General features: G+C 43.6%; 1 protein-coding gene, 1 non-coding gene and 1 pseudogene across 2 annotated transcripts in view; 1 reads left to right on the top strand and 2 right to left on the bottom strand.

The window, feature by feature from the left end:
* Tspan13 (tetraspanin 13) overlaps positions 1 to 6,442 on the bottom strand; it is a 44,478-nt gene extending 38,036 nt beyond the window's left edge. Inside the window, exon 1 of the mRNA XM_004652842.2 lies at positions 6,264 to 6,442. Within this exon, the coding sequence (XP_004652899.1) occupies positions 6,264 to 6,326 (63 nt within the window). The 5' untranslated portion in view covers positions 6,327 to 6,442. The remainder of the gene's footprint in view (positions 1 to 6,263) is intronic.
* LOC123455399 lies at positions 3,941 to 4,046 on the bottom strand. Its single transcript, XR_006633888.1, has one exon. It is a non-coding gene; the product is annotated as a U6 spliceosomal RNA (small nuclear RNA).
* The window catches only part of LOC101615028, a 52,859-nt pseudogene continuing 33,118 nt past the window's right edge, over positions 6,325 to 26,065 (top strand).

Here is a 26,065-nt window from a genome sequence, read left to right as displayed (position 1 = left end):
AAAAATTTTAAAAAAAGTAAAAGAGAAAAATTTGGAGACAATTTGGAAGTATGAAAATGCATATGCACACAGTAAACAAAGCTGCAGCATCTGTAGTTGGCATGGCACACGCCTGTAAACCCAGCTCTTGGCATTAGGTAATACCAAGGGGTAAGAGGATCACTGTGAGTTCGAGATCACCCTGAGACTACCCTTAAAAAGGGGGGGGGGGGCTGGAGGGATGGCTTAGCGGTTAAGGCACTTGTCTGTGGAGCCTAAGGACCCTGGTTCGATTCTCCAGGTCCCACGTAAGCCAGATGCACATGGTGGCACATGTGTCTGGAGTTTGTTTGCAGTGGCTAGAGGCCCTGGCGCACCCATTCTCACACTTTATCTCTCTCTCCCTCTTTCTGTCTCCAATAAATAAATAAATAAAAGTGAAACCTTTTAAAAAAAAAAACAACTCTGCAACTTCTGAAATTTCTTCCTGATTTTAAGATTAATCAAAAGTTATTGGGCTGGAGAGATGGCTTAGCGGTTAAGCACTTGCCTGTGAAGCCTAAGGACCCCGGTTCGAGGCTCGGTTCCCCAGGTCCCACGTTAGCCAGATGCACAAGGGGGCGCACGCGTCTGGAGTTCGTTTGCAGAGACTGGAAGCCCTGGCGCGCCCATTCTCTCTCTCCCTCTATCTGTCTTTCTCTCTGTGTCTGTCGCTCTCAAATAAATAAATAAATAAATAAATAAAAATTTAAAAAGTTATTTTCTGTTCCTTACATTCTTAGTTAAAATCCATATATATTAAAGCATTTATACTATATATTTTTATTATATACATAAAATCATACATGTGGTTTAAATCATATGACTAGTGATATTAAATCATTCATACATCAATATCGCATTCATATATTTATGTATAAACTGGCAGAGCTATTTTTTTTCCCTGATTGAGGGGATGGATGGGACTGAGTCTCCCTTTACAGCCCAGGCTGGTCTCAAACTAATGATTACTCTACCTCAGCATCCTGAGTGCTGGGATCACAAGTGCGCCAACACACCACAACGCCTGGCGGGCAGTGCAATTCTTTAAGTCATTTTTGGTCTTATTTTTCAGTGTTCCTATCTAATTAGGTCACCTACCCAACTGTTTTTTGTTTGTTTGTTTTTTAACTTTTAGTACGACTCCCTTCTCTGGGTAAGCAAAGAAGATACACTATAAAATTTCAAAATGTAGAGCTGAGAACACAGCTCAGTGGGAGACCACTTGCCTAGTATGTATAAAGTCCTAGGTACAACCTGATACCAGAGCAATGGGAACCTTCAAAATACTACGTATTTTAATACACTTAATTCACATTTCCTAAAAGTTTCTTCCATCAATCACTATGTACTGTTATTTTCAAGCTGTCTTCACTATTTGTCAAAATACTTTTAACTTAAAACATTTGGGCTGGAGAGATGGCTCAGCAGTTAAGGCATATGCCTGCAAAACCTATGGACGCTAGTTAATTCCCCAATACCCACATAAAAACCAGATGCACAAAGTGGTACAGGCATCTGGAGTTCATATGTAGCAGCTAGAGGCCCTGGCATGCCCATTCTGTCTCTCTCTGCTTGCAAATAAATAAATATATTTATATAATAATATGCCATATTACAGGGCATGGTGGTACACTCCTATAATCATATGCCTTGAGAGGCTGAAGCAGTAAGATCTCAAGTTCAAGGGCCAGCCTAGGCTATAAGAAGAACCTGTTAATCAGTCACTTTCCATGCCACCTAGAATCTGCATTTATATTCCGAATGATGTAAGAGATCCACACACTATTTCTACCTTTGCCCAATTCATTCACACCTTCTTTTTTGCTAATCCACAAAGATCTTACCCAATCCTAAATTTTATCACATCTAAACCCATATACACCATTATATTTCCCCAACTAGATCCTTCCCACAGGGTATTCATCCATCTCAGTGTGTATTTCTGACCCATAGGTCTCAGTACAGTGCACACACCAGACAAATGTTTACTGGCCAAATACAGTTCCTGAGATTACATGCAAAAAAGACAGCCAATAAGACACTTCATAAAATCATGCTGATTTTAAAGCCATTCAGCTTCTTGCTGTATTTTCCAGACTGGCAGTGTTTGCATATAGTAGGCACCCAACCAATACTTGCTGAGTGAGGATACTCAGTATCATTCAATGCAGGAAGGTCTGAAGCAAGTCGTCCTTTAAGCCCTTACGTCACAATTAAAGTACATTAAGAGACTCTGGCTTCTCCATTTTCTTCTCCACTTACAAATTGTTAACATATACTACACTAAAGGTTAAGTACTAGGGGGCCCCTAGTTATAAAAAAAAAAAGCAAGACAAAAATCAACAAAATCAACCATTAACCTTTTCCATGGCAAGTGTGAAGATGTTCTTTCCAACTTGACTTAGTGACCTGCTTTCTGGACAGATCATGAATACAAGCAAATCTCAGGTGCATCAGACCACTGTGGATGCACACAGTTCAGCTGGTACAGTCCCAAGTCCCTCAGAAAAAATGCTTCTAAACAACAATGATGACGTCTAGGGCAGGATGTGGCCTTTATACCTGCCACTCCCATATGCAATCTTGGTTCAGCTAATACTTTTAGAAATGACCTCAGCCCTGATTCTGCAGCCTTGGGTGGATTTCAGAGGCATTCATCAAGGTAAGATTAGAACCTGCAAAATCTCCTTTCATTCATGCCCTATGAAGACATGCCTTCCCAGTCCCCAAGCTTGACTTTACCTTAACCACGTTTTTTCATGTTAAAATGTAGAGGACAGCGTGCTAGGGAGACTGCAGAGTGCTTAAGGCACTTGCCTACAAAGCCTAACGATCCAGATCCAATTCCTCAGAACCCACGTAAGACAGATACACCAGGTGGCACATGCATCTGGATTTTGTTTGCAGTGGCTGGAGGCCCTGGCGTGTCCATTCTTTTTTTTTTTTTTTAAATTTTTATTTATTTATTTGAGAGTGACAGACACAGAAAAACAGATAGAGGGAGGGAGAGAGAGAATGGGCGCGCCAGGGCTTCCAGCCTCTGCAAACGAACTCCAGATGCGTGCGCCCCCCCCCCCCGTGCATCTGGCTAACGTGGGACCTGGGGAACCGAGCCTCGAACCGGGGTCCTTAGGCTTCACAGGCAAGCGCCTAACCGCTAAGCCATCTCTCCAGCCCATGTCCATTCTTTATATATCTGCTCTTTCTCCCCTCTCTCTCAAATAAAGTGTTGTTTTTTTTTTTATGTAGAGGATGATTATGCAGGAGCTAATTTACAGCCACACCTATATATGAAGTAATCTAGCTTCACCTGTCAATCACCCCCACCTTAAACTGCGGAACTTATTGCTGTAACCTATTTACAATACATAAGAAGCAGGTAGCCACTACCTTATTTTAAGACATGTCCCCTTATCCAAAAGAGCTAAGGTTTTAAAATGGCAAGCCATTTTTATAAACACGCAAATTTTCATTTAATAAGTTTTACTGCATAGATGTTGAGAATTAATAGAATGAAGGTCAATACTTCAGAACGGATATTAAATAAGCTTAACTAATAAAGGGAAGAGAAAGGAAGGGAGGAGGGTACTTAATAGGTTGATATTGTATATGTTAGTACAATGATTGAGATGGGGAGGTAATATGATGGAGAATGGAATTTCAAAGGGGAAAGTGTGGGGGGGGAGGGAGGGAATTACCATGGGATGTTTTTATAATCATGGAAAATGCTAATAAAAATTTTTTTAAAAAGCTTAACTATTTCCTTTAGAATGAACCTTTCTCCTTGTTTCTATGATATGCTGCAAATACAGATGGAAGTAATAATACCTTGAAAGCAACAGTACTTGACTTGAAAATAATTTACTTTAAAAAAAAAAGTAGGCAGGTGTGGTTGCATACATCTTTTGCTTAAAAAAAAAAAAACACAGAACGCATCATGAGTTTGCATGTCATCCTTGCACAGGGGCCACGCTAACATTCTCTGTATCATTCCAATTTTAGTATATGTGCTGCCAAGTGAGCCCGGTGCACACCTTTAATCCCAGCACTCCTGGAGGCAGAGGCAGGAGGATCGCCTCATGTTTGAGACCAGCCTGAGACCTACATAGTGAATTCTAGGTCTGCCTGGGCTAGAGCAAGACCCTATCTCAAAAAACCACAACAACAACAAAAAAAAGTTTATATTGGGACTGGCAGATGGCTCATTACTCAGTAAAAGTCCTTCCCGTACAAGCCCAAGCACCTGAGTTCTGATTCCCAGAACCTATGTAAAAGCCAGATGCTGTAGAGGGAGTGTGTAGTCCCAGCACACCGAGGGCAAGAACGGAAGCAAAGACAGGAGAATAGGCTGGAAGCTCTTAGGCCAGCTAGCCCATGAACAAGACTCAGCCTCAAACAAGGTGGGAGACAAGCCCACAGCCAAAAGGGGCCCTCTTACCGCCACATCAAAAGGTACATATTGAACATTAATGTATACAGACCTCTCAGGCAAGTAAGCATGGCGAGAAGGAGACATTCTACTTGTGTGTAAGCAGACACCGAAGGATTAAGTGTCTGGTGAGCAGATGACTAAATCATTGACAAGGGGAAAAAGCAGAAGTCAGGGCAACAAAACAGAGAGAGAAAGAAGTTCTATACAGGCCATCAGTGCCAATAGGAGAAAATATTTCAAGCAGTGATAAGCATTTGCATAATACACACTATCATAAGCATGTCTCAATGAGACGGGTGAATTTCCAAGTATTCTAAAGCTTGACTTGGACCTCCAGTTACAAGAAGCTCTATCACCAGGTGATAGAATTTTGTCTCCCAGGTCTACCATTAGAACCCAGGTTGACCAGAGTCCTCGAACTAGCCAGAAAAAGCAGACCAGACGCTGTTGGTTCCCTGCTTCAAAGACATCATGTTCACATACAAAAAAGAAAAACAATAATAATGGTAAAATGAGCTGCCAGGGACAGACCCACAGGCAGCCTCTCTAGTCCAAAGATGTAACCTAAGCTCACACAGATGGCCAGGCTCTCCTAATGCAGGGGAGCTGGGTTTGCTTTCTGGGTGGGGGCCTCAAAGCACCAGGTGTATTTATAGAAGGGAACATGGAGACTATGATGGAGGGATGATGACAGTGGAGGAAGTTTCCTCCGCCCAAAGAGAGGGAGACTGGAGAAAGTTCTGGATTCCACAGCACACGTTCTACTCTGGACCCACCAACTACCAGTTATGAAAACTTATTAAAAAACCCTTTTTGTCTGTTACCGTATAAAATTTAAGACAACTGCCCTGGTATGGGATGGGTGACAGAATAACCAAAAAATGTGTATGCAAAAGCAGGATGAAGGGGGGGGGGTTAGTTATCATAGCCAATCAATAAACGTCAGCTTGTCTGCCAGGATTTAATGCCTTAAAAATCAAGAAGGGCAGGGTGGCGCACGCCTTTAAATCCCAGCACTGGGGAGATAGAGGTAGGAAGGTCTCTGTGAGTTTGAGGCCAGCCTGGGATTACAGTGAATGCCAAGGTAGGCCAGGGTTAGAGTAGACCCTGCCTCAAAAAAAATACAATAAAATAATTTTTAAAAAAAGAGACTACAGTGTTAAAAGTCGGAGGCCTAAGTCTGTTTCACAAGGGAGGGATATAGACTTGGGAGACTATTCACTGGAATACTTCGCTTAAAATGGAGTTAGGCTATTGATAAAGGTGGGGAGGGGAACGCATGAACTAAAGCATGAGCAAGCCGGGCAGACATCATCAGAAAGCCGTCCCTTTATGTAAGCACGAAACAAAACTTCGGGAGCTGCGGATATCCTGCGAACCTGCTCGGTGGCCTCGATTCAAAGGACACGAGCAGCGCAGCGCCGGCCGGGAGGGCACGCCATCCATATGCCTCCCGGTCCGCTTCGGGCCACGCCGTTCTGCAAAAGTGTCCCCGAGCCCCGGGCGGCTCTCCAGCCCTCCAGATGGGCTTGCAAGCCGGGAGTGAGCTGCAGCAGGGCTCGGGGTGGGTGATCGGGAAGGTTCGGATAAATGTGGTTGGTCGTGGGGGGGAGACCAGGAGGTGGGGAGGGTGGGGGCGGGGTGGAGCAAATGCGGCCGGCGAGAGACCGCGGCTGCACAATGAGAGCAAGGGAAGGAGACTGCGACAAGCGGCGGGTTCGGGTCCCGGGTGGGGACGGACGGCGAGGATGGGGATCGGGGCGGGGCAGGTGCACCGCGGCGGTCCCCGGGCACCGAGCCGGGTACTCACGGTGTACAGCAGGTTGAGGGCGCACAGGCAGTTCTTGGAACACGCGAAGCCCCCGCAGACCATGTCGGCGGCGGGGCTGGGCGGCAGCTCGCGGAAAAAGACAGGCCCGGCGGGAGGCCGCTTTGTCTGGTCTTCGAGGCCTGCCTGGCCCGGGGCCGGGGCTGTGCAGCGCACCGCACGCACGCACGCCCGCCGCAGCCGCCGCCGCCGCCGCCGCCGCTCACAGCCGCTCTGGAACCTGCGGCCGCCGCAGCCCCGGGCGCCACCGCAGCCCCGCCCCGCCGCCCGCCTCGCCCCGCGCGCTGATTGGCCGCGGGCCGGGAACAAAGGTAGCGATATGCAAATCAATGCGCTCGGCCGGCGGCTCCGGGAGGGGAGGGGAGGGGAGGGGCGGATCTGGGCGAGGGGGAAGGGGGTCGCGGCCCTGCCAGGGGGGAGCCCGAGGCCCGAGGCTGGGGACCCAGGCCACGCGGTCGTTTGCAGGTGAGCCGCACAGGGCGGGGCTCCACGGAGGCTGCGAGGGATGTGACTGCGCCTCTCCGGTCTTGGCCCCGGCGGATGACGTGGCACCATTTTGAATGAGGTTTGCTTTAAAAAAAAAAAGAAAGAAAGAAAGAAAATTAAGCACCTGGCCTCCTTTGAATGAAAGAAGGAAGGAAGGAATAAAAGAATGACAGATTCAGGAGAGAACGAAATGGTGCAAATGAAAGGAGGTAAATACGGGAGACGCTAAAAGGAGAGAATGAAATTTCTGTTTCTCTCCGAACATAGGTAAAGGGATGTGGCCCGATTGTGACAGGTTTCCAATCAAGAAAGCTTTATCCTATACGGATTTGCAAAATATAAATAAACCTTATAATTCATGCGTGCCAAAGAAAATGCAGAGTGGTTATTTCTGTGGTTCAGTCCTGAATTTCAGTAAGCACGTTTGGTACAAATGATAGATGGAAGGGGGAGTTGACTTCTAAATAACAGGTTCTCAGTTAATTCACTATCACGTTATTGCTTCTGTACTATGGAAATGGAGCCATGAATCCTCGGTTCTTCACCTATAATTACAATACTCAGCAGGGTATGGTGCGCAGGCTTTTAATTCCAGCGCTTGGGAGATAAAGGTAGGAGGATTGCTGAGAGTTCGAGGCCACTCTGAGACTAATGAATTCCCGGTCAGCTTCAGCTAGAGTGAGACCCTACCTCAAAATAAATAAATAAATATAAATAAATAAATTAGAATATTAAAAATATGACAAGCAAATTTGATACACCCTGGCACAGAGGAAAAATGCAATGAATATCAGCTAGGATTAGGAGATCTAACCTGTTTTCTTTTTTTATTCCAGGTAAGGTATCACTCTAGCCCAGGCTGACCTGGAACTCACTCTGTAGTCCCAGGCTGGCCTCAAACTCACAGAGATCCTCCTACTTCTGCCTCCTGATTAACCGCTAAGCTGGGATTAAAGGTGTGAACTACCATGCCCAGCTTGATTTAACATGCTTTCTAAATTTAACATGTTTCTAGATTTAACATGTTTCTAAATGCACACTATGTTCAAGAGATTAAGCTAAACCTACAGTAAAGACTTAGTCATTTTATAGTACCTTCTGCCAACAGAAAATCTTAGAGATTTTCTAACATATCATACATCTATCAAGCCTAAAGTTCCATATTATGTGAATTCAAACGCTGAATGTATAAATAAAATACTTGTTGAAGCAAACAAATTAAAATAATTCATCATCAATGGGCTGGAGAGATGGCTTAGCGGTTAAGCGCTTGCCTGTGAAGCCTAAGGACCCCGGTTCTAGGCTCGGTTCCCAGGTCCCACCTTAGCCAGATGCACAAGGGGGCACACGCGTCTGGAGTTCGTTTGCAGAGGCTGGAAGCCCTGGCACGCCCATTCTCTCTCTCTCCCTCTATCTGTCTTTCTCTCTGTGTCTGTCGCTCTCAAATTAATTAATTAATTAATTAATTAATTAATTAATAAAATAATTCATCATCAAAAGCTGTGCTCCCTCTTCCAGCCACTTCTGCCCTTCTCCAACTTCACCACACCAAGTAGGCTTCACGGATTCTGTCATTTATAAACCTCACTATCCTTTTATATATACCCAGAAATATTCGAAAACTTGATTGGGAAAAGGATCCTCAAATACAAAATTACACTTTGATACTTAGCTTTCTTTTTTAATATTTTTGTTTTTATTCATTTATTTGCGAGAGAGAGAGATACAGAAATAGGCAGGCAAACGAACTCCAGATGCATGCACCCCCTTGTGCATCTGGCTTACGTGGGTCCTGGGGAGTTGAACTTTGGTCCTTTGGCTTTGCAGGCAAGTGCCTTAACCGCTAAGCTATCTCTCCAGCCCCTTAGCTTTCTTTTTAAACTCCATAAATGAACAAAAGTGAGGTTGGCAAGAAGAGTCTGAGGCACTCACAACCCTGAACCATTTTCTGATGGTAAATACCTACTCAGCTTAAATCCTTCATACAGACAGCTGAGAATTCTGAAAGAGTTGGATGGTCAAGAAAATTGCATCTAGGGGCAGGTCTTAATGATGTGTGCCTGTGATTCCAACACAGAGAGCAGAGGCAGGAGGATTGAGTGTTCAGGGCCAGCCTGAGCTACACAGTGTAATCTGTATTAGGGGAATAAAAGCGAAGCAAAGAAGAACTGATTTAGGTCATTACTTGATTGCTTTTTACTGGCTGAATCCATCTGAAATATGAAGACAGGCTTTATGAATCAAGCTTTCATAGAAAGTTCTACATACCAATTACGATCCTTTCATGAAGGTGTGAGTCCATTCCATGTGTGTCAGCCTCAGCAGATTATGCTAATGACCTGCTGAGGTCATTGTCCCTGATGCTGTTTAGCCGTTTGGGCCATTACTCCTTGATTTCATTTGATTCAAAATCAGAACTGGTAGGAAAACACTTCTTAGTGAATAACGTTTTTAAGTGACAAAAATTGGTTTAGAATGAAAAGACTTTTTCGCAATGAGGCAATTGCTAAATCCACTTCTCTCCCTTCCCGCCTCCTTCGTCTCCTCCTGGCCTCCTTTTTCTCCCCTTTCTTCCTCTCCCCCTTGCTCTTCTTATTCCTTCTTTTTCCTGATTTGTTTCTATTAATGTTATTTTGATTTTGTTTTATTTCTTCTGAGACAGAGCTTTTACTATGTAACCCAGGCTAGCCTGAAACTGGATCCTCCTGCCTCAGATTTCCAAGTTCAAGGGCCGTGACACTCAGCTTTTCTGGTGTGTTTCTGAGTCTTGACAACCAAACACTCTTATTACATTAGTTCAGATCTTTAGAGAGGTCAAATGCCAAGAATGGGTTAGTGTGATAGTTAAGGTGTTGTCAACTTGATCTGTTAGTAATCCACAGGCTGCTTCTAGGAAGGATCAACTAAAGGAGGAGGTCTTTCCCCCAGGGTGAGCCCTTCCTCCAGAGTGGGCAGCCCCGCTGAGAGGGGGACTTGATATAAGGAAGCTCTGGGTAGAAGAGTCCCTTTTTTCCTTCCTTCCTTCCACTTGGCTGCCGGAGCTGCTCCCTACCTTCTAGCGTGGATTGAAGACCAGTGCGGACTAAAGACCAACATCAACTGAAGACCCGCGTGGATCAAAACCCAGCGGCTCCTCAGGAAGCCTCCAGGCTTTCCGGCACCATCTGCAGTGCCAGGTCGGGACTGCTGAGGCATCTGGCCACGTGGACTGAGCAACTACCAGGTTCGGTGATTCTCGGGCCTGCAACTGCTCTTGGACTACTGTAAGCTTATCCAATAAATCCCCTTTTAAAATAATTCATTCTAGCAATTCTGTTCCTCTAGAGAACCCTGCCTAATACAGTTAGAGATACAAGAGATAAATTGGGAGAAATGTCACCTTGAGGGAGCAATAGGAAACTGGGAGTTCTAGGCAGCCTTCCAGTGTGATACCTATACAAGAAAAGGGGAATGAGGGACTGGGAAAGGGGGCAGAAAGGACAGAGGAAGGAAGGAAGAGTATAAGAATGTGGTGAGGTTTTTAAGAGCACAGGCTGCTATCGGTTGTATAAAGTTACAGGCCTACTTCCTCCCCACCAAGATTTCATGGGTTGAAACTGAATCCCCATTGTGAGGTTTTATTAAGAGGATAGACACTCAGACATAGGTCCTAAGTGTAGAGCCCCCACGATTGTATCCCACTGGCTTTATAGAAAGAGGAAGAAGAATGCCTCCAAAACATTATAGGCCATTGCCAAGGCCCTTGGTTTCCCACCAGGAATAGATGGTAAGACACTATTGCTGAAGACTCCACATACTTGGGCTGCGAGGCCACTGAGAAATCCTGCTGGAGCTCAGCTGATAACCTCCTCCATGTAGACCAGCTGACAGAAAGCTGGAAGAAGCCATTCTGCATGCAGTTCAATAGGAGAAAGAGAAATCAAATACTCAACAGTGGACACTGCAAGCCTTATATTTGGCCAGTGTGGTGGTTTAAATAGATGGCCCCAATATATTCAATTTTTTATTTGTTTGTAGTTTGCATCTGTAGCCACCTGGCTGGAGGCAGTGTCATTGGGTGGATCTTAAGGTGTGGCAGTGGGTTTCAGATTTTAATCTGGCAAAGTGTGCCTAGCTGGAGTTCCTAAAGTGTGCTATGTGGCTTTTCACTTTTTGGCTTGTGCTTCTATCTCTCTGTGAAGAAAGCAGGTCAGCTTCTTCTGCCATTATGGAACTTCCCCTGGATTTGTAAGTTTCAATAAATATCCCTTCCTCAATAACTGTGTCTGGTCTGGAAGTTCATCTCAGTGAACCTAAAGCTGTCTGCTATAGCCAGCCAGGCCAAATGAGTCAATGGGTGCAATAGCGGCACATCTGTCATGGTGGAAACCAACTGCCCTCTAATTGGACTGGAGGCCGGCTCTATGGGAGGGAATACATCCCTGATACTGAAAACTTTAAACAGGGGTAGTCATGAGCCCTAGGGGTGTAATGTCTGCTGCTGTCTGGCTAAATGTATATACTATGCTTATCAAACTGCCCAGTAAGCATTTCTCTTAATATTCATACCCTTATATTAATGTTACTCTCACTGAATCTTCTCTTTTTAGATGGCAGTGACCTTGAGATGACTCAGAAGGCATCATGGTGCTGGAAAGAAGTGACTGGAGTGCTCAGTACCATAATATCTCTATTACACCTTCCAAGGCTCAGGGTCTAATGCAGAAGAGATGGTGGAAAGAACGTAAGAGCCAAAAGAAGGGTAGGGCTCCTTACAATGTGCTCCTCCTAGACACAAAATGGCCTGGATATACATGACCTCACAGTGTCTGACACTACCTACACAAGACCATCATAAGAGGAAGAAAAGATCATGACATCAAAATAAAAGAGACTGATGGAGATGGGGAGGGGATATAATGGAGAATGGAGTTTCAAAGGGGAAAGTGGGTGGAGGGAGGGCATTACCATGGGATATTTTTTATAATCATGAAAGTTGTTAATAAAAATTTGAAAAAAAATGAGTAATTGGGAGAAAAAAAAGAGAGAAAGAAGTGCCAGAACTGTTCATGTATGCCTTTAATCCCAGCAGTGAGTTGAAGGCCATCTTGGGACTACAGATGAGTTCCAGGTCATCCTGGGCTAGAGTGAGACCCTACCTAAAGTCAAGGCCACACAGATGCATTGTCTCTGGCCTGTGCTGCCCAGGAACTCCACAAAGAAGGTAGTCACCACATGCAGCCTCTCCATCTAAACCTGCACAATGGAAACCCAGATAAACCTCTTTTTTTTTACTAACTCACTCAGCCTGTGGAGTTGAGCTACTAACAACAGAACATGAACCAACCAAAACAATAGAATGTCTTTGGACCAAATTCAGATGTCTCAGAAATCTTGCATACCTCCCTACGGTGAGCTGACCACTCTCAGACATTCACTAACCATCCCCACAAATGCTGTGACTGATTTCACAGTGAGCATGGGATTATGTTCCCTGCAGTAGACCGGAGAAGTCCACTTCCTTTCCCTTTCTGTATGTCCTACATGTCTGGAGTTCATTTTCACTGGCTGAAGGCCCTGGTGCACCCATTCTCTCTCTGTCTATCTGCCCTTCTCTCTCTTTTTTCTTCTCTCTCTGTAAACAAATTAAAAAAAAATTTTTTTAAAAATGGGCTGGAGAGATGGCTTAGTGGTTTAGGTGCACTCGTCTACAAAGCCTAAGGACCCAGGTTTGATTCTCCAGGTACCTCGTAAGCCAGATGCACATGGTGGCACATGTGTCTGGAGTTTATTTGCAGTGGCTGGAGTCCCTGGTGCACCCATTCCCTCTCTCTCACTTGCTTGCTCACTTGCTCTTGCATTTGTTCTCTCTCTCTGACTCTAATAAATAAATAAAAATAAAATTTTAAAAAAAAAAACTTCATGAGCTGGGGAGGTGACTCACTGGTTAAAGGTGTTTGTTTGCAAAAACCTGCCAGCCTGGGTTCAATTCCCAACCACCCACATAAAGGCAAATGCAAAATGGCACATTCACTTTTTGATTTTTGTTTTTTGTTTTTTGCTTTTCAAGGTAGGGTCTTGTTCTAGCCCAGGCTGACCTGACCTGGAATTCACTATGTACTCTCAGGGTGGCCTTGAACTCACAGCTGTCTACCTTACCTCTGCCTCCCAAGTGCTGATATTAAAGGCATGTACCACCATGCATCGGGGCACATTCATCTTTAATCGCAATGTCCCATTGACAATGGGAGGCAGAGCCAGGAGAATCCAAGACTTGTGCGCCAGCTAGTCTGAGTTCCTTTGCAATGGCGAGAGACTCTGACTCAAAAAAGGTGGAGCACAGCCACCTAGAAGTTGTCCTGTGACCTCCACATGTTCATCATGGCACAGGAGCCCCCACACACTTAAAAAAATAATAAAGAATAAAGTTTTTGAATAACTTCATGATTTAGCTTGATAGTTGTTTTTTTTTTTTTTAATTGTGTGTATTAGCCGGGCATAGTGGCACACACCTTTAATCCCAGCACTCGGGAGGCAGAGGTAGGAGGATCACCGTGAGTTCAAGGCCACCCTGAGACTCCATAGTGAATTCCAGACAGCCTGGGCTAGAGTGAGACCCTACCTCAAAAAAATGTGGATATATATGCATATATGCGTGTGTGTGCGTGTGTGTGTGTGTGTGTGTGTGTGTGTGTAAAGGTGCATGTGTAGCCGGGCCTGGTGGTGCATGCCTTTAATCCCAGCAGTTGGGAGGCAGAGGTAGGAGGATCGCTGTGAGTTCGAGGCCACCCTGAGAATACAGAATGAATTCCAGGTCAGCCTGGACTAGAGTGAGACCCTACCTCGAAAAACCAAAAAAACAATAAATAAATAAAAATAAAGGTGCATGTGTGCACAACATGAATGTGGAGGTCATAGGACAATTTCAAGGCTGTAACCCTCTCCTTGCACCTTGTTTTTTTTTTTTATTTAATGTGCTTTATTTATGTATTTTTTGTTTTTCATAATTATTATTAACGACATATTTTGTATGGATGCATCATGCGTTGGTACCCTCTCTTCCCTCTCCTGTCCCCATTCTGCTGAGGACTGTCCTCAGAGGGGCTGTGGGTTGGGCCATCTGGGAGCAGCAGTCACTTGTTTGGGGGGGGGATGTGAAGCTCTGGACCTGATGTCACAGCATATGGCTCTTACAATCTTTCCGCTCTGCCCCCGCCCACTTTTTCGCAAAACTCCCTGAGCCCTGGCGGGTGACTTATAAGTCTACTTCAGTGATTGAGCTCTGAGGAGCCTCTGGATCTCTGCTTTGGTAGGTGTTGAGTATCCTCAGCGTCTGTCTTCTGCACCCCGGGGCCGATTACCAGGTTCACGATGGAAATAACACTCTGGCTTATCTCCCCAGTTCCTCTGTGGTTTCAGCTGTGGCTTGGCTGAAATGCGAGGGGTGGTTTATCTCCTCGGTCTCACTACCTTCTGAAAGAGAACAGATTCTCCAACAGAGAGTGAAGTCAGCATAATTTAAATGGGATAAACATTATTAATTTAGGGATAATTTGATGTATGTAACCCCTCTTTTAGCCAAAGACGAGTTGTACCTTGTTTGACAAGGGGTCTCTCTCACTGTTGCTTTATTTGCCCCTGGGAAGGCCAGCTTGGCTTCTCCTGAATTCTCCCGGATGGCCTTCCCTCATTGCCCTAGAGTATTGGGACTACACACGCATGCCCCACTGTGTATGTGGCTTTATATGGATGCTGGGGACTGAACTGGGGTCAGCATGCTGGAGAAGCAAGTGGCTTTAACCACTGGACCATCTCTCCAACCCCCTCAAATGTTTTCAATCATCATCATTTGATTTTGTTCAGTGAATCCTAAACAAAACAATTACTCACAAACCCCTTCAGCACTGGTAATGATTCTACCAAAATACTTTCTAGTGTTCTTGGACATGTGAACACAAAATTAAATAAGCATAAACTGGTTCATGCACAACTTATAGTCACATAAAATGTCAACAATATAGTGGGCTGAGGAGATGGCTCAGCAGTTAAAGGCACTTGCTTATAAAGCCTGCTGGCCCAGGTTCAATTCCCCAGCACACACATAAAGCCAGATATACAAAGTATTTTCAGTGCCCATATGCCTCCCCAACTCTCTCTCTTAAATAAATAAAATCTTTTAAAAATGTCAGTGATGTAGTAAATTTCAAATTCTATTGTTCTATATCTAAATCTTAGTGTCATATTTCCATATCCATCAAGATATTATTACTAGACAAATTGCCCATTTTTAAAATGTCAGTGGTCTTCAGTGAAATTGACAGGGTTAAATTATTCCTAATGTCAAACTTTTATTACAGTTCTAAGGTCCATTGTTCCTCTGAGATTCCTCTGTGCACGAGGAGGATGAGACTTGCTGCCATAATGATTCGCAAGCATCTGCATAGAACGAGGCACAGGCAGAGACTCACCTGCCCAAGCCTGAGACACAGAAGCTGCCCATCGGCAGTCTCCCTCCTTCCACCACCAGCTCTCTCTCTGGGTTCTGTTACCCTATTCTTTCTGATGTGATGCCAGACTTTCGCAATTAAATGCAACGCATTCCTCATTCCTTCAATAATACTCAGTCTCCCTTTTGCTAAGCAGGATGTTTAACTCCTCGTGCCAGAAGACTTCAAACCACAGCTCAGTTTTTTAAAATGTCTTTCTTCAAACACAAATCAAGTTGGAAGGTTGCTTTTTCCCCCCTTCCTTTCTTACTTTGTGTGTGTGTGTGTGTGTTTTTTGTCATATATTCTAAAGTACATGCATATGCATGATTATCTTGATATATATGATCTCAGCATTCACATTTCAATTCAGAATTCCAGTAAGTGGGAGTTTTTGTGACATACTCAACTATGGCAACATGGCATACCATTTCAAGGCCCAAAGAGCCCGAGGTACACACACATGACCACTGACCACTTACAGAGGGGAAGCAGTAAGCTTTAATAACAGATTAATGTGCTTACCTTGTATCTCTTCTAAATCTTCTTTTAAAAAAATAATCTTTTTAAATATTTTATATATTTATTTGAGTGAGAGAAAGAGAATGGGTGTGCCAGGCCTTGTAGCCACTGCAGGTGAACTCCAGACTCACACGCCACCTTGTGCATCTGGCTTACTTGGGTACTGGGGAATCAAACCTGGGTCCTGAGGCTTCACAGGCAAGTGCCTTAACTGCTAAACTATCTCTCCAGCCTGCCAACTCTTCTTCATACTACATTCTTCATAGTACGATGCACCAATGAGGCATCCGTTTACACTGAATTTATAATATTTGCAATATTTTACCGTACATCTACCATATTTGGATTCTGAGGCCTGGATCTATTTCCTTTTCTTTCTTTCTTTTGTCTTCATTTCTTCATTTATTTATCTTGTGTGTTATTGGAGATTGAATCCATGACCTTATGCATGGGAGGTAGATGCTATACTGTTGACCTATATCCCATCCCTGTGTTTTCATTGTTAAAATTACAGATCGGTATGTGTTGTATTAATTTATCCAAAAATTATTTTAAAAACTACATGGGGGCTGGAGAGATGGCTTAGCAGTTAAGCGCTTGCCTGTGAAGCCTAAGGACCCCAGTTCGAGGCTTGGTTCCCCAGGTCCCACGTTAGCCAGATGCACAAGGGGGCGCATACGTCTGGAGTTCATTTGCAGAGGCTGGAAGCCCTGGCGCACCCATTCTCTCTCTCTCCCTCTATCTGTCTTTCTCTCTGTGTCTGTCACTCTCCAATAAATAGATAAAATAAAAAATTAAAAAAAAAACTACATGGGTCTTTTATCTAAAAGCCAATAACACAATCTTAATTTATATATTAAAGAATGAATGAGAAGATGGAAGTAAGCCTAATATTTATAAAGGTGGTTAAATGTTTTTAACTTTTATTAAAAATTTGTTATGCCTTTTACTTATGAACAGCTTACAAGACCTGTAAGTTAGAAATGGTGCTGTCTGATTCCATTTTGAGTGTGCTGGTAATCCTTCAAACTAGGAAACAACTCAAATACACGCCAACAGCAAAAATAGATAGCTAAATCCTGAAAACTTATTGAACAAAAACCCACCCAATGTCACATGAAAATAATATAGTCTCCTCCACTTTCTGGCTATGTCTTAATGAGCACAGAGCAGAGAAAAAGGAACCAGAAATACATGTGGGTATTGTATAATTCCATTCACATAAGTAAACATATATATGTTAGTGCTAATATTTAGAGATGAAACTATAAATAATAGTGAGGCATTGGGAACCACTAAAGCCTAGTGAGAAGTGTTCATGTTGGAGGGAAGGGAATGTGGAAATAATGACTGGGGAATGACCAGAGGGGATTCCTGGGTAATGAGACTGTACCTAGATTACGCTGTAAAAGAGATAAGTAATTTACAGCCTAATGTACCAATAATCTGAACCCAACTTCAGATTACATGAACAATGCTTTTATAGGAAAAAAAATAGATCGCCTGCATGTTCTTTCAAATAGTTCCCCACACTAATTTTTCTTGAAAATGGTACTTATTCACTAGGAAATGTAGCAGGTAAGATAACTCTGTCATTCTCTTCAGATCATTTTTGTATATTAGCAATTACTACCCAAAGTGCCAATTTTGTCTTCATGGTATTTCTGGCAAAGGCTACTGGCATAATATAGGAAAAAGAGACATCATTTCTGGTAATAAAAGTATGTCAGTGTTAAATCATATCTTGTTTACACAACTTTTTTTTTTAATTTTTATTTATTTATTCATTTGAGAGCGACAGACACAGAGAGAAAGACAGATAGAGGGAGAGAGAGAGAATGGATGTGCCAGGGCTTCCAGCCTCTGCAAACGAACTCCAGATGCGTGCGCCCCCTTGTGCATCTGGCTAACGTGGGACCTGGGGAACCGAGCCTCGAACTGGGGTCCTTAGGCTTCACAGGCAAGCGCTTAACCGCTAAGCCATCTCTCCAGCCCCTGTTTACACAACTTTAAATACCTTAGAACATACTTACTGTTGGTACTTTCCCAAAACAAGTACATGGTAAGATATTTTAAGACTTTATAAACCAATTGGAAGATTTTATTTTTAAACACCTTTCTGATGTCATTGAGAGTTTCACAGCATATACCATTCTGAGTTAGAAATTATTTCTGGTTAAAATCTAGAAATTTTTTTTCTCCATTACATTTTATCTTTCAGTGCTATTGAAAAGTCCAAAGCCATTCTAATTCCTGATTAATCCTATGTAACAATTTGTACCTTTTCTTTCTCTTTGGAAGCTTATAAAAGCTCCTCTTTGGCTGCTGGAAAAGATATAAATGTGCAAAAAAAAATTAGATATAAAAATAAATGAAGGGAAGAAAAAGGAAGGGAGGAGGGTACTTAATAGGTTGATATTGTATATATGTAAGTACAATGATTGAGATGGGGCGGTAATATGATGGAGAATGGAATTTCAAAGGGGAAAGTGTGGGGAGGGGAAGGAGGAAGTACCATGGGATTTTTTTTATGTTTATTTATTTATTTGAGAGCAAGAGACAGAGAGAAAGAGGCAGTTAGAGAGAGAGAGATAGAGAGTGGGCGCGCCAGGATTTCCAGCCACTGCAAATGAACTCCAGACGCGTGCGCCCCCTTGTGCATCTGGCTAACGTGGGTCCTGGGGAACTGAGCCTCGAACTGGGGTCCTTAGGCTTCACAGGCAAGTGCTTAACTGCTAAGCCATCTCTCCAGCCCCGGATTTTTTTTATAATCATGAAAACTGCTAATAAAAAAATTTTAAAAATGTGTATTTAGTGGAAAAACAACCAACTACAATATTTATTTATTTAGGTTTTGTTTTGAGGCAGGTTCTCTAGCACAGGATGACTTAGAACTCACTCTAGCCCAGATTGGCCTGAATCTCACAGTGACTCTCCCACATCAGCCTCCTAAGTTCTGGGGGTTAAAGACATGAACAACTGTGTTCACCTTATAACTTTTTTGGGGGGTATAAGTAATTGAGGTAGGGCCTCACCCTAGCCCAGGCTGATCTGGAACTCACTCTGTAGTTCCAGGCTGTCCTCAAACTCATAGTGATCTTCCTACCTCTGCCTCTTGAGTCCGGAATTAAAGATGTGAGCCACCACACCCGCCTCTCTTTCGCCTTACAATTTTTAAACTAGATAAATCACATACAGCCAAGCATGGTGGCTTTTATTCTCAGTACTTGAAAGGCTGAGATAGGAGGAGCACTGTGAACTCAAGGTCAGCCTGGGCTACAGAGTGAATCCCGGGTCAGACTGGACTAGAATGAGACCCTGCCTCAACAAAACCAAGATAAATAAATTAGTAATTTTAATACAAATCTTCCTAAACTCAGAAGGTAATTATGCAGTCTTTATTAAGTGCCTTATAATAATATAACTAGCTGCCTCTTATAGATAAGTAACATTAATACATTTCCCCACATTTTTAGCAATTTACTCTTTAATATCTTCTTTTTTTTTAATTTATTTATTTATTTATTTGAGAGCAACAGACACAGAGAGAAAGACAGATAGAGGGAGAGAGAGAGAATGGGTGCGCCAGGGCTTCCAGCCTCTGCAAACGAACTCCAGATGCGTGCGCCCCCTTGTGCATCTGGCTAACGTGGGACCTGGGGAACCGAGCCTCGAACCGGGGTCCTTAGGCTTCACAGGCAAGCGCTTAACCGCTAAGCCATCTCTCCAGCCCCAAATAATATCTTCTTTATAAGACAGTTTTCTCATAGATTGTAACAGAAGCAGAAAGCCAAGACAGTCTTTCTCCCAACACAACTGATAAAAATTTATTTTGGGAGCTGTTATAATGTGAATCTGAAATGACCCACACAGGTTAGTATTTTATACACTGTTCCCTAGCTGGTGGCCCTGTTTGGGAAAGCTGTAGAACTTCAGGAGGTGGGACTTAACTGGAGGAAATAGGACACTAGGGGGCTGGAGAGATGGCTTAGCGGTTAAGCGCTTGCCTGTGAAGCCTTAGGACCCCGGTTCGAGGCTCGATTCTCCAGGACCCACGTTAGCCGGATTCACAAGGGGGCACATGCGTCTGGAGTTTACAGTGGCTGGAAGCCCTGGGGCGCCCATTCTCTATCTGTCTCTTTCTCTCCCTCTCTCTCTGTCACAAATAAATTAAAATGAACAAAAAATATTTAAAAAAAAATAAGACACTGGGAAAGGGCCTTGGAAGGACACAGTGGGTCCATGGTCCTTGTCTTGCTACCTGCTTCCTGGCCTGCCATGACGTAACAGCCTCCACCACATGCTTCTGCCGCCATGAAGTGCACTGCTGTGCCATGCCTTCCTGACATAGTGGATTGAACCCACTGAAACCGTGAGCCAAAATGAATCTTTCCTCCTGTAAATTGTTCCTGTCAGGTACTGTTACCACAGTAACCAAAAAGTAGCTAAAAAACAAAGCCTGAAGGTATACCTTAGTGGTAGACCACTTGCCTGTCATGTGTGAGGAGGCCCTGGGTTTGATTCTCCAATACAAAAATGATTATTTGTTACATTATTGCTATTATTAGTATTATTTTGGTCTTCCTATGTAGCTCTGGCTGGCCAAGTGTTGACTACATACTTTTAATCTGTAGCAATCTCTAGTCTCAGCTTCCTGCCACTGGGATCACAGGCATGTGCCACCATGACTGGCTGACAACTATGTTTTTTGGTAGTATTAGAGATTGAACCTAGGAGTTAACACCACCACACCTAGCTTTGGAATTTGGAATTACAATTCTTTTTTTTGTGTGTGTGTGTGTGTGATTGTTTTTCAAGGTAGGGTCTAGCCCTAGCCCGGGGTTAACCTGGAATTCAATATGTATACTCAGGGTAGCTTTGAACTCACAGTGATCCTCCCACCTCTACCTCCCCAGTGCTGGGATTAAAGGTGTGTGCGACCACGCCCAACTGGAATCACAATTCTTTGTAGAAAATGCCATGGAAATCCAGGTGTGGTGGCACACACCTTTAATCCCAGCCCTCAGGAGGCAGAGGTAGGAGGATCGCCGTGAGTTCGAGGCTACCCTGAGACTCCATAGTGAATTCCAGGTCAACCGGGGCTAGAGTGAGACCCTATCTAGAACCCCCCCTCCCCAAGAAAAAAAGAAAATGCCATAGAGGCCGGGTGTGGTTGTGCACGCCCAGACTGGATGGGTCCAACTTACATATGGGGTTCCCCTTTTCTTGCATTCTCAGGACTTTTCTCTGTGGTCTCCCTGCACAGCGCCTCATTGTTCTAAGACACAGTAGAACCTGCTGGAATTCATGAAGACGAGCCTCCGCACAGGCATTGTGTCACCTCTGCTATACTCTGTTGGACAAATTAGTCATAGTGAGGCAGGATAAAAAGACAGAAAGTTCTTGAGACGTGGAAAAGAAAAGGAGTCTGGTTAAAGCCTCTCACAAGCTTAGAATCACAGATAACCAGCACAATTAACATTTGCTGTAAAGATTGCATGTGTAGAGACAGTATCCCTTTTCTATAAAGATCTTTCCAAATAAAATTTAGAACTAGCAATGAGCCATGCCTAAAAGTCTGAGCATACACAATGGTGAATGTGGCCTTATTCTTTTCCCAAGTATTTTCTGGAATTTACACAAACAGAGCTATTAACTTTTGTTTATACTAAAAATATCTTAACTTCCCAGACAACTCTTATGATCTAGGGTATAATCTTATCAACTGTAGACCTGCCCGGTGTACCTCAGGAGCCACCCTATGATCTCATTTAAGTCTCTCAACAACCCCTTAAAGATAATAACTTTGGGGCTGGAGAGATGGCTTAGCGGTTAAGCATTTGCCTGTGAAGCCTAAGGACCTCGGTTCGAGGCTTGATTCTCCAGGACCCACGTTAGCCAGATGCACAAGGGGGTGCACGCGTCTGGAGTTCATTTGCAGTGGCTGGAGGCCCTGGCGCGCCCATTCTCTCTCTCTCTCTGTCTCTTCCTCTCTCTGTCTGTTGCTGTCAAATAAATAAATAAAAATAAACAAAAGAAACTTTAAAAAAAGATAATAACTTTGGGGCTGAAGAGATAGCACAGCAGTTAAGGTGCTTGCCTGCAAAGCTTAACGACCTGAGTTTCCCAGTACACACTTAAAGCCAGATGCACAGTGGCGCATGCATCTGGAGTTAGTTTGCAGTGGCTGGAGGCTTTGGCACTCCCATTCTCTCTGTCTCTCTTCTTACAAATAAATAAATAAAATATTTTTAAAAATAACAGTAGAGCTGGGCATGGTGGTACACACCTTTAATCCCAGCATTTGGAAGCACAGGTAGGAAGATTGCCATGAGTTCAAGGTTACTCTCAGACTACATAGTGAATTCCAGGTCAGCCTGGGCTAGAGTAAGGCCCATCCTCAGAAAAACAAAACAAAAAATAAATAAATAAAAATTTAAAAAAAGATAATAGGATTGGAGAGATTGCTCAGTGGTTAGGGCACTTGCCTGCAAAGCCGAAGAACTCAGGTTCAATTCTTCAGGACCTACGTAAACCAGATGTACAAGATGGTGCACGCATCTGGAGTTCATTTACAGTCTCTAGAGGCCCTGCCAAGGCCATTTTCCTTCTCTATCTGTCTTTTTTCTCATAAATAAATAAATGAGCAACTATAAAATATTTTTCAAAAAGATAATATCTTACTGTCTTGCTTCCCTAGAGTGTGTGTTCTACAAAGCCCTAGGACTTCTCAGGTTTTAGTCTCAGATGTCACCCAACCACTTGTACCATAATCTTCTAGTCAAAACCAAGTAGTACAGCGAAACATAGATTTAAAGGAAGGAAGCTATGCAAAGACTGGAATAACACTGAGGCCCAGCTATGAGATTAGCCATCATACAGATTTCTTTCCTTCTTTCTTTCTTCCTTTCTTTCCCTTTTCTTTTTTGGTTTCTTGAGGTAGGGTCTCACTCTAGACTAGGCTGACCAGGAACTCACTCTGTATTCTCAGGGTGGCCTCAAACTAACAGTGATCCTCTTACCTCTGCCTCCCAAGTGCTGGGATCAAAAGTGTGTGCCACCATGCCTGACACAAATTTCTTTTTTAAAAATATTTATTTATTTGAGGGCTGGAGAGATGGCTTAGTAGTTAAATGCTTGCCTGTGAAGCCTAAGGACCCCGGTTTGAGGCTCCATTCCCCAGGACCTACGTTAGCCAGATGCACAAAGGGGCACATGTGTCTGGATTTCATTTGCAATGGCTGGAGGCCCTGGCACGCCCATTCTCTCTATCTATCTGCCTCTTTCTCTCTCAAATAAATAAATTAAAATAAACAACAAAAATTTTTAAATATGTATTTATTTGAGAGAGAGAAAGAGACAGAGTAAGAGAAAGAATGGGCACATGCCAGGCCCTCAAGCCACTGCAAACCAGCTCCAGACGCATGTGTCACCTTGTGCATCTGGCTTTACATGTTGTGCTGGTGTGGTGGTTTAATTCAGGTGACCCCCATAAACCTAGGTGCTCTGAATGCTAGGTTCCCAGCTGATGGAGAGTTGGATATTAATGCCTCTGGTAGGCAGTGTATTTTGGGGGGCAGGGTTGTGGGTATTATAGCCAGTTTCCCCTTGTCAGTGTTTGGCACACTCTCTTGTTGCTGTTATCCACCTTATGTTGGCCAGTGGGTGATGACCACCCTCTGCTCATGCCATCATTTTTACAAATTGGCACCTCACCTGGTATTATGGAGCATAAGAAATACGGGGGTGGGGGGGAGGTCACTAAATTTGTAACACTGCCTTGTGGTTTGGAAACGGCCATGGGCAGTGTGAAGCCGTTGTTTTTGGATGTCCATGGACTGTGGGTTGCAGGGGAGGCCCAGTGGAGATGCTGGGACTAGAGATGGCTGCTGAGGAGAGCTGCTGGCTCTGTTTGAAGTTTTCCTGGACTGTGAGTAGCCTAGCTGAAGGGGCAGAATTGGAACTCCAGAGACTTATTGCTGTTTAGAATTATCAGTGTTGGAGATTTGTCACTGACTAGAGTTGTTGGACTTGGAGCTAAAGAGTTTGATGTTTCTGTTTACCCTGCTTAAATCTTGTATTGGTTGAATATTTCCTTACTGTGCCCAATGTCATCTTTGGCAGTGTAAATGTTTATCCTATGCCATTATGGGTTTTTTGAGGGGTTTCTTTTTTGGTATTATGGCTCAGTTAAAAGATCTTAGACTTTGGGAATGTTTGAACATCACTGGGATTGATTACAAAAAACCTATGGAAACTTTCAAAGTTGGACTGAATGCATTGCATTTTACATCATGGATTATTATCAGTTTATGGGGGGGGGCAGGGTCAGAATTAGGCATCCCCCATAAACTTAGGCATTCTAAATGCAAGGTTCCCAGCTGATGAAGATTTGGGAATTAACACCTCTTGGAGGCAGTGTATTGTTGGGGGCAGGCTTATGGGTATTATGGCCAGTTTCCCCTTGCCAGTGTTTGGTACACTCTCCTGTTACTATTATCCACCTGTTGGCCAAGGGGTGATACCACCCTCTGCTTATGCCATTGTTTTCCCGGCCATCATGGAGCTTCTCCTCGAATCTGTAAGCCAAAATAAACCCTTTTGTCCCCACAAGCTACTCTTGGTCAGGTGATTTCTGCCAGCAATGTGAACCTGACTGCAACAACTGGGAATCAAACTCAGATCCTTAGGCTTTGCAGGCAAGTGCCCTAACCCCTGGGAAATCTCTCCAACCCCATCATATAGGTTTCTTTACAATTTCTGCCACTGCCCCTGTGTGCCTCATGGAATGACCTGACTCAGTGGAGACAGGAGTTTTCCTGGACGCCATTCTTGGATGGTGCTGGCAATGATGTATCAATATATGGATGAAAGGAGAAAGAGGGAGCTGATGGGGAGGAGAAAGTAGAAAGAGAGGGTGATCAAGTGTATATGACATGAAAATAAATACAAGAGGGGACCATTGGAGGGTTAAAGGGCCCAAAAGATAGGAAAATATAATAATATGTATGAAACTGTCACAATGAAATGCATTACTCTTTTTGCAGAATACATAATTCTATCACACTTCATTCAAACTAACAATTTCCCAATTCAATTTATCCTAAAAAAAAACCCAAATGTGTTGATAGTCTCTAGAAAGCCACCTGGCAGGAGAAGAAACATGGCAGAGGAGAATTTGACATAGAGTAAGTTGGCAGTCTTAACTAATTAGGACTAGAGTACCTTGCATTTGCAAGTTTTACAAAAACACTGGGCTTTGCAAATGCAAGGGTAGAATCCCTCTCACACTTTATAAGAGACCTGATTATACTCCGGAATCCCTTGCTGTCCTCCACCTCAAGGCGCTGACTCATTTCAAGTAGCTTTCTTCAAACGTGCTTCAAAGCATCTGTAACCAAGTTTCTTACCACAAGTTTTAGTATCCTTCCATCTAGTCTCTACCCAGCATTAAGTGATCACTCTGGGCCTGGACAGAAGGCTTAGTGGTTAAGGCCCTTGCCTGTGAAGTCTGAAGACCCAGATTTGACTCCCCAGAACCCATGTAAGCCAGATGCACTTGGTGGTACATAAATGTCTGGAATTCGTTTGCAATGGCTACAGTCCCCATTCTCTCTCTCTCTCCCCCCACCCAAAAAAATAAATAACTACAATATTTAAAAAAAAAAGAGTGATCATTCTGTAATCTAAATCTGACTTAAAAATCTTCAAGGGTTTTTTGCATTTTAACAGTTTCTTAATGACTTACAAGGTTTTTCAAAGCTTGGATCTTACCTATCTTTCAGAATGAATCTTCCAGTCAACCTTTGGTTACTCTTTGATCTAATAACATTGAAATGCTTTTTCTTTCTTTCCTTTGGTTTTTCGAGGTAGGGTCTCACTCTCAACATTGAAATGCTTTTAATTGCCTGGTGTTGCTTTCAGTCTGTTCTTCCCTAATCACCATGTCTGTGGCAAACAGTGCATTAGTCAAGATATGGAAGGCTAACACTTAGAAAATTGGACTCTGAAGTTGTGTTGTTGTAATAGTGCAAAGTCTGTTCAAACGCGTGGAAAGCTGAGAGTCAGAACAGCTGTCCTTGTGCTGACCCAGCAGCAACCCAAGCAGCTGCTAAGTCATCACACAGTGGGAGGGAGCCTGGAGAACACACACACACATGCACGCACACATACGCACATGCACACACACACGCGCCGTGCGTGTGATCTGAAATCTCCTGCCTATAATCCCAGGATTCTGCAGGCTAAGGGACCACTTGAGTTTGAGGCCAGACAGAGCTATAAAAGTAAGTTGCAGGTCAACCTGAGTCC

Source organism: Jaculus jaculus, chromosome 16 (assembly GCF_020740685.1).
Source record: "Jaculus jaculus isolate mJacJac1 chromosome 16, mJacJac1.mat.Y.cur, whole genome shotgun sequence".
In the NCBI taxonomy this organism is placed as follows: domain Eukaryota; kingdom Metazoa; phylum Chordata; class Mammalia; order Rodentia; family Dipodidae; genus Jaculus; species Jaculus jaculus.
The sequence above is the reverse complement of the archived record's forward strand: the minus strand, read 5'-3'. Positions and strand labels throughout refer to the sequence as shown.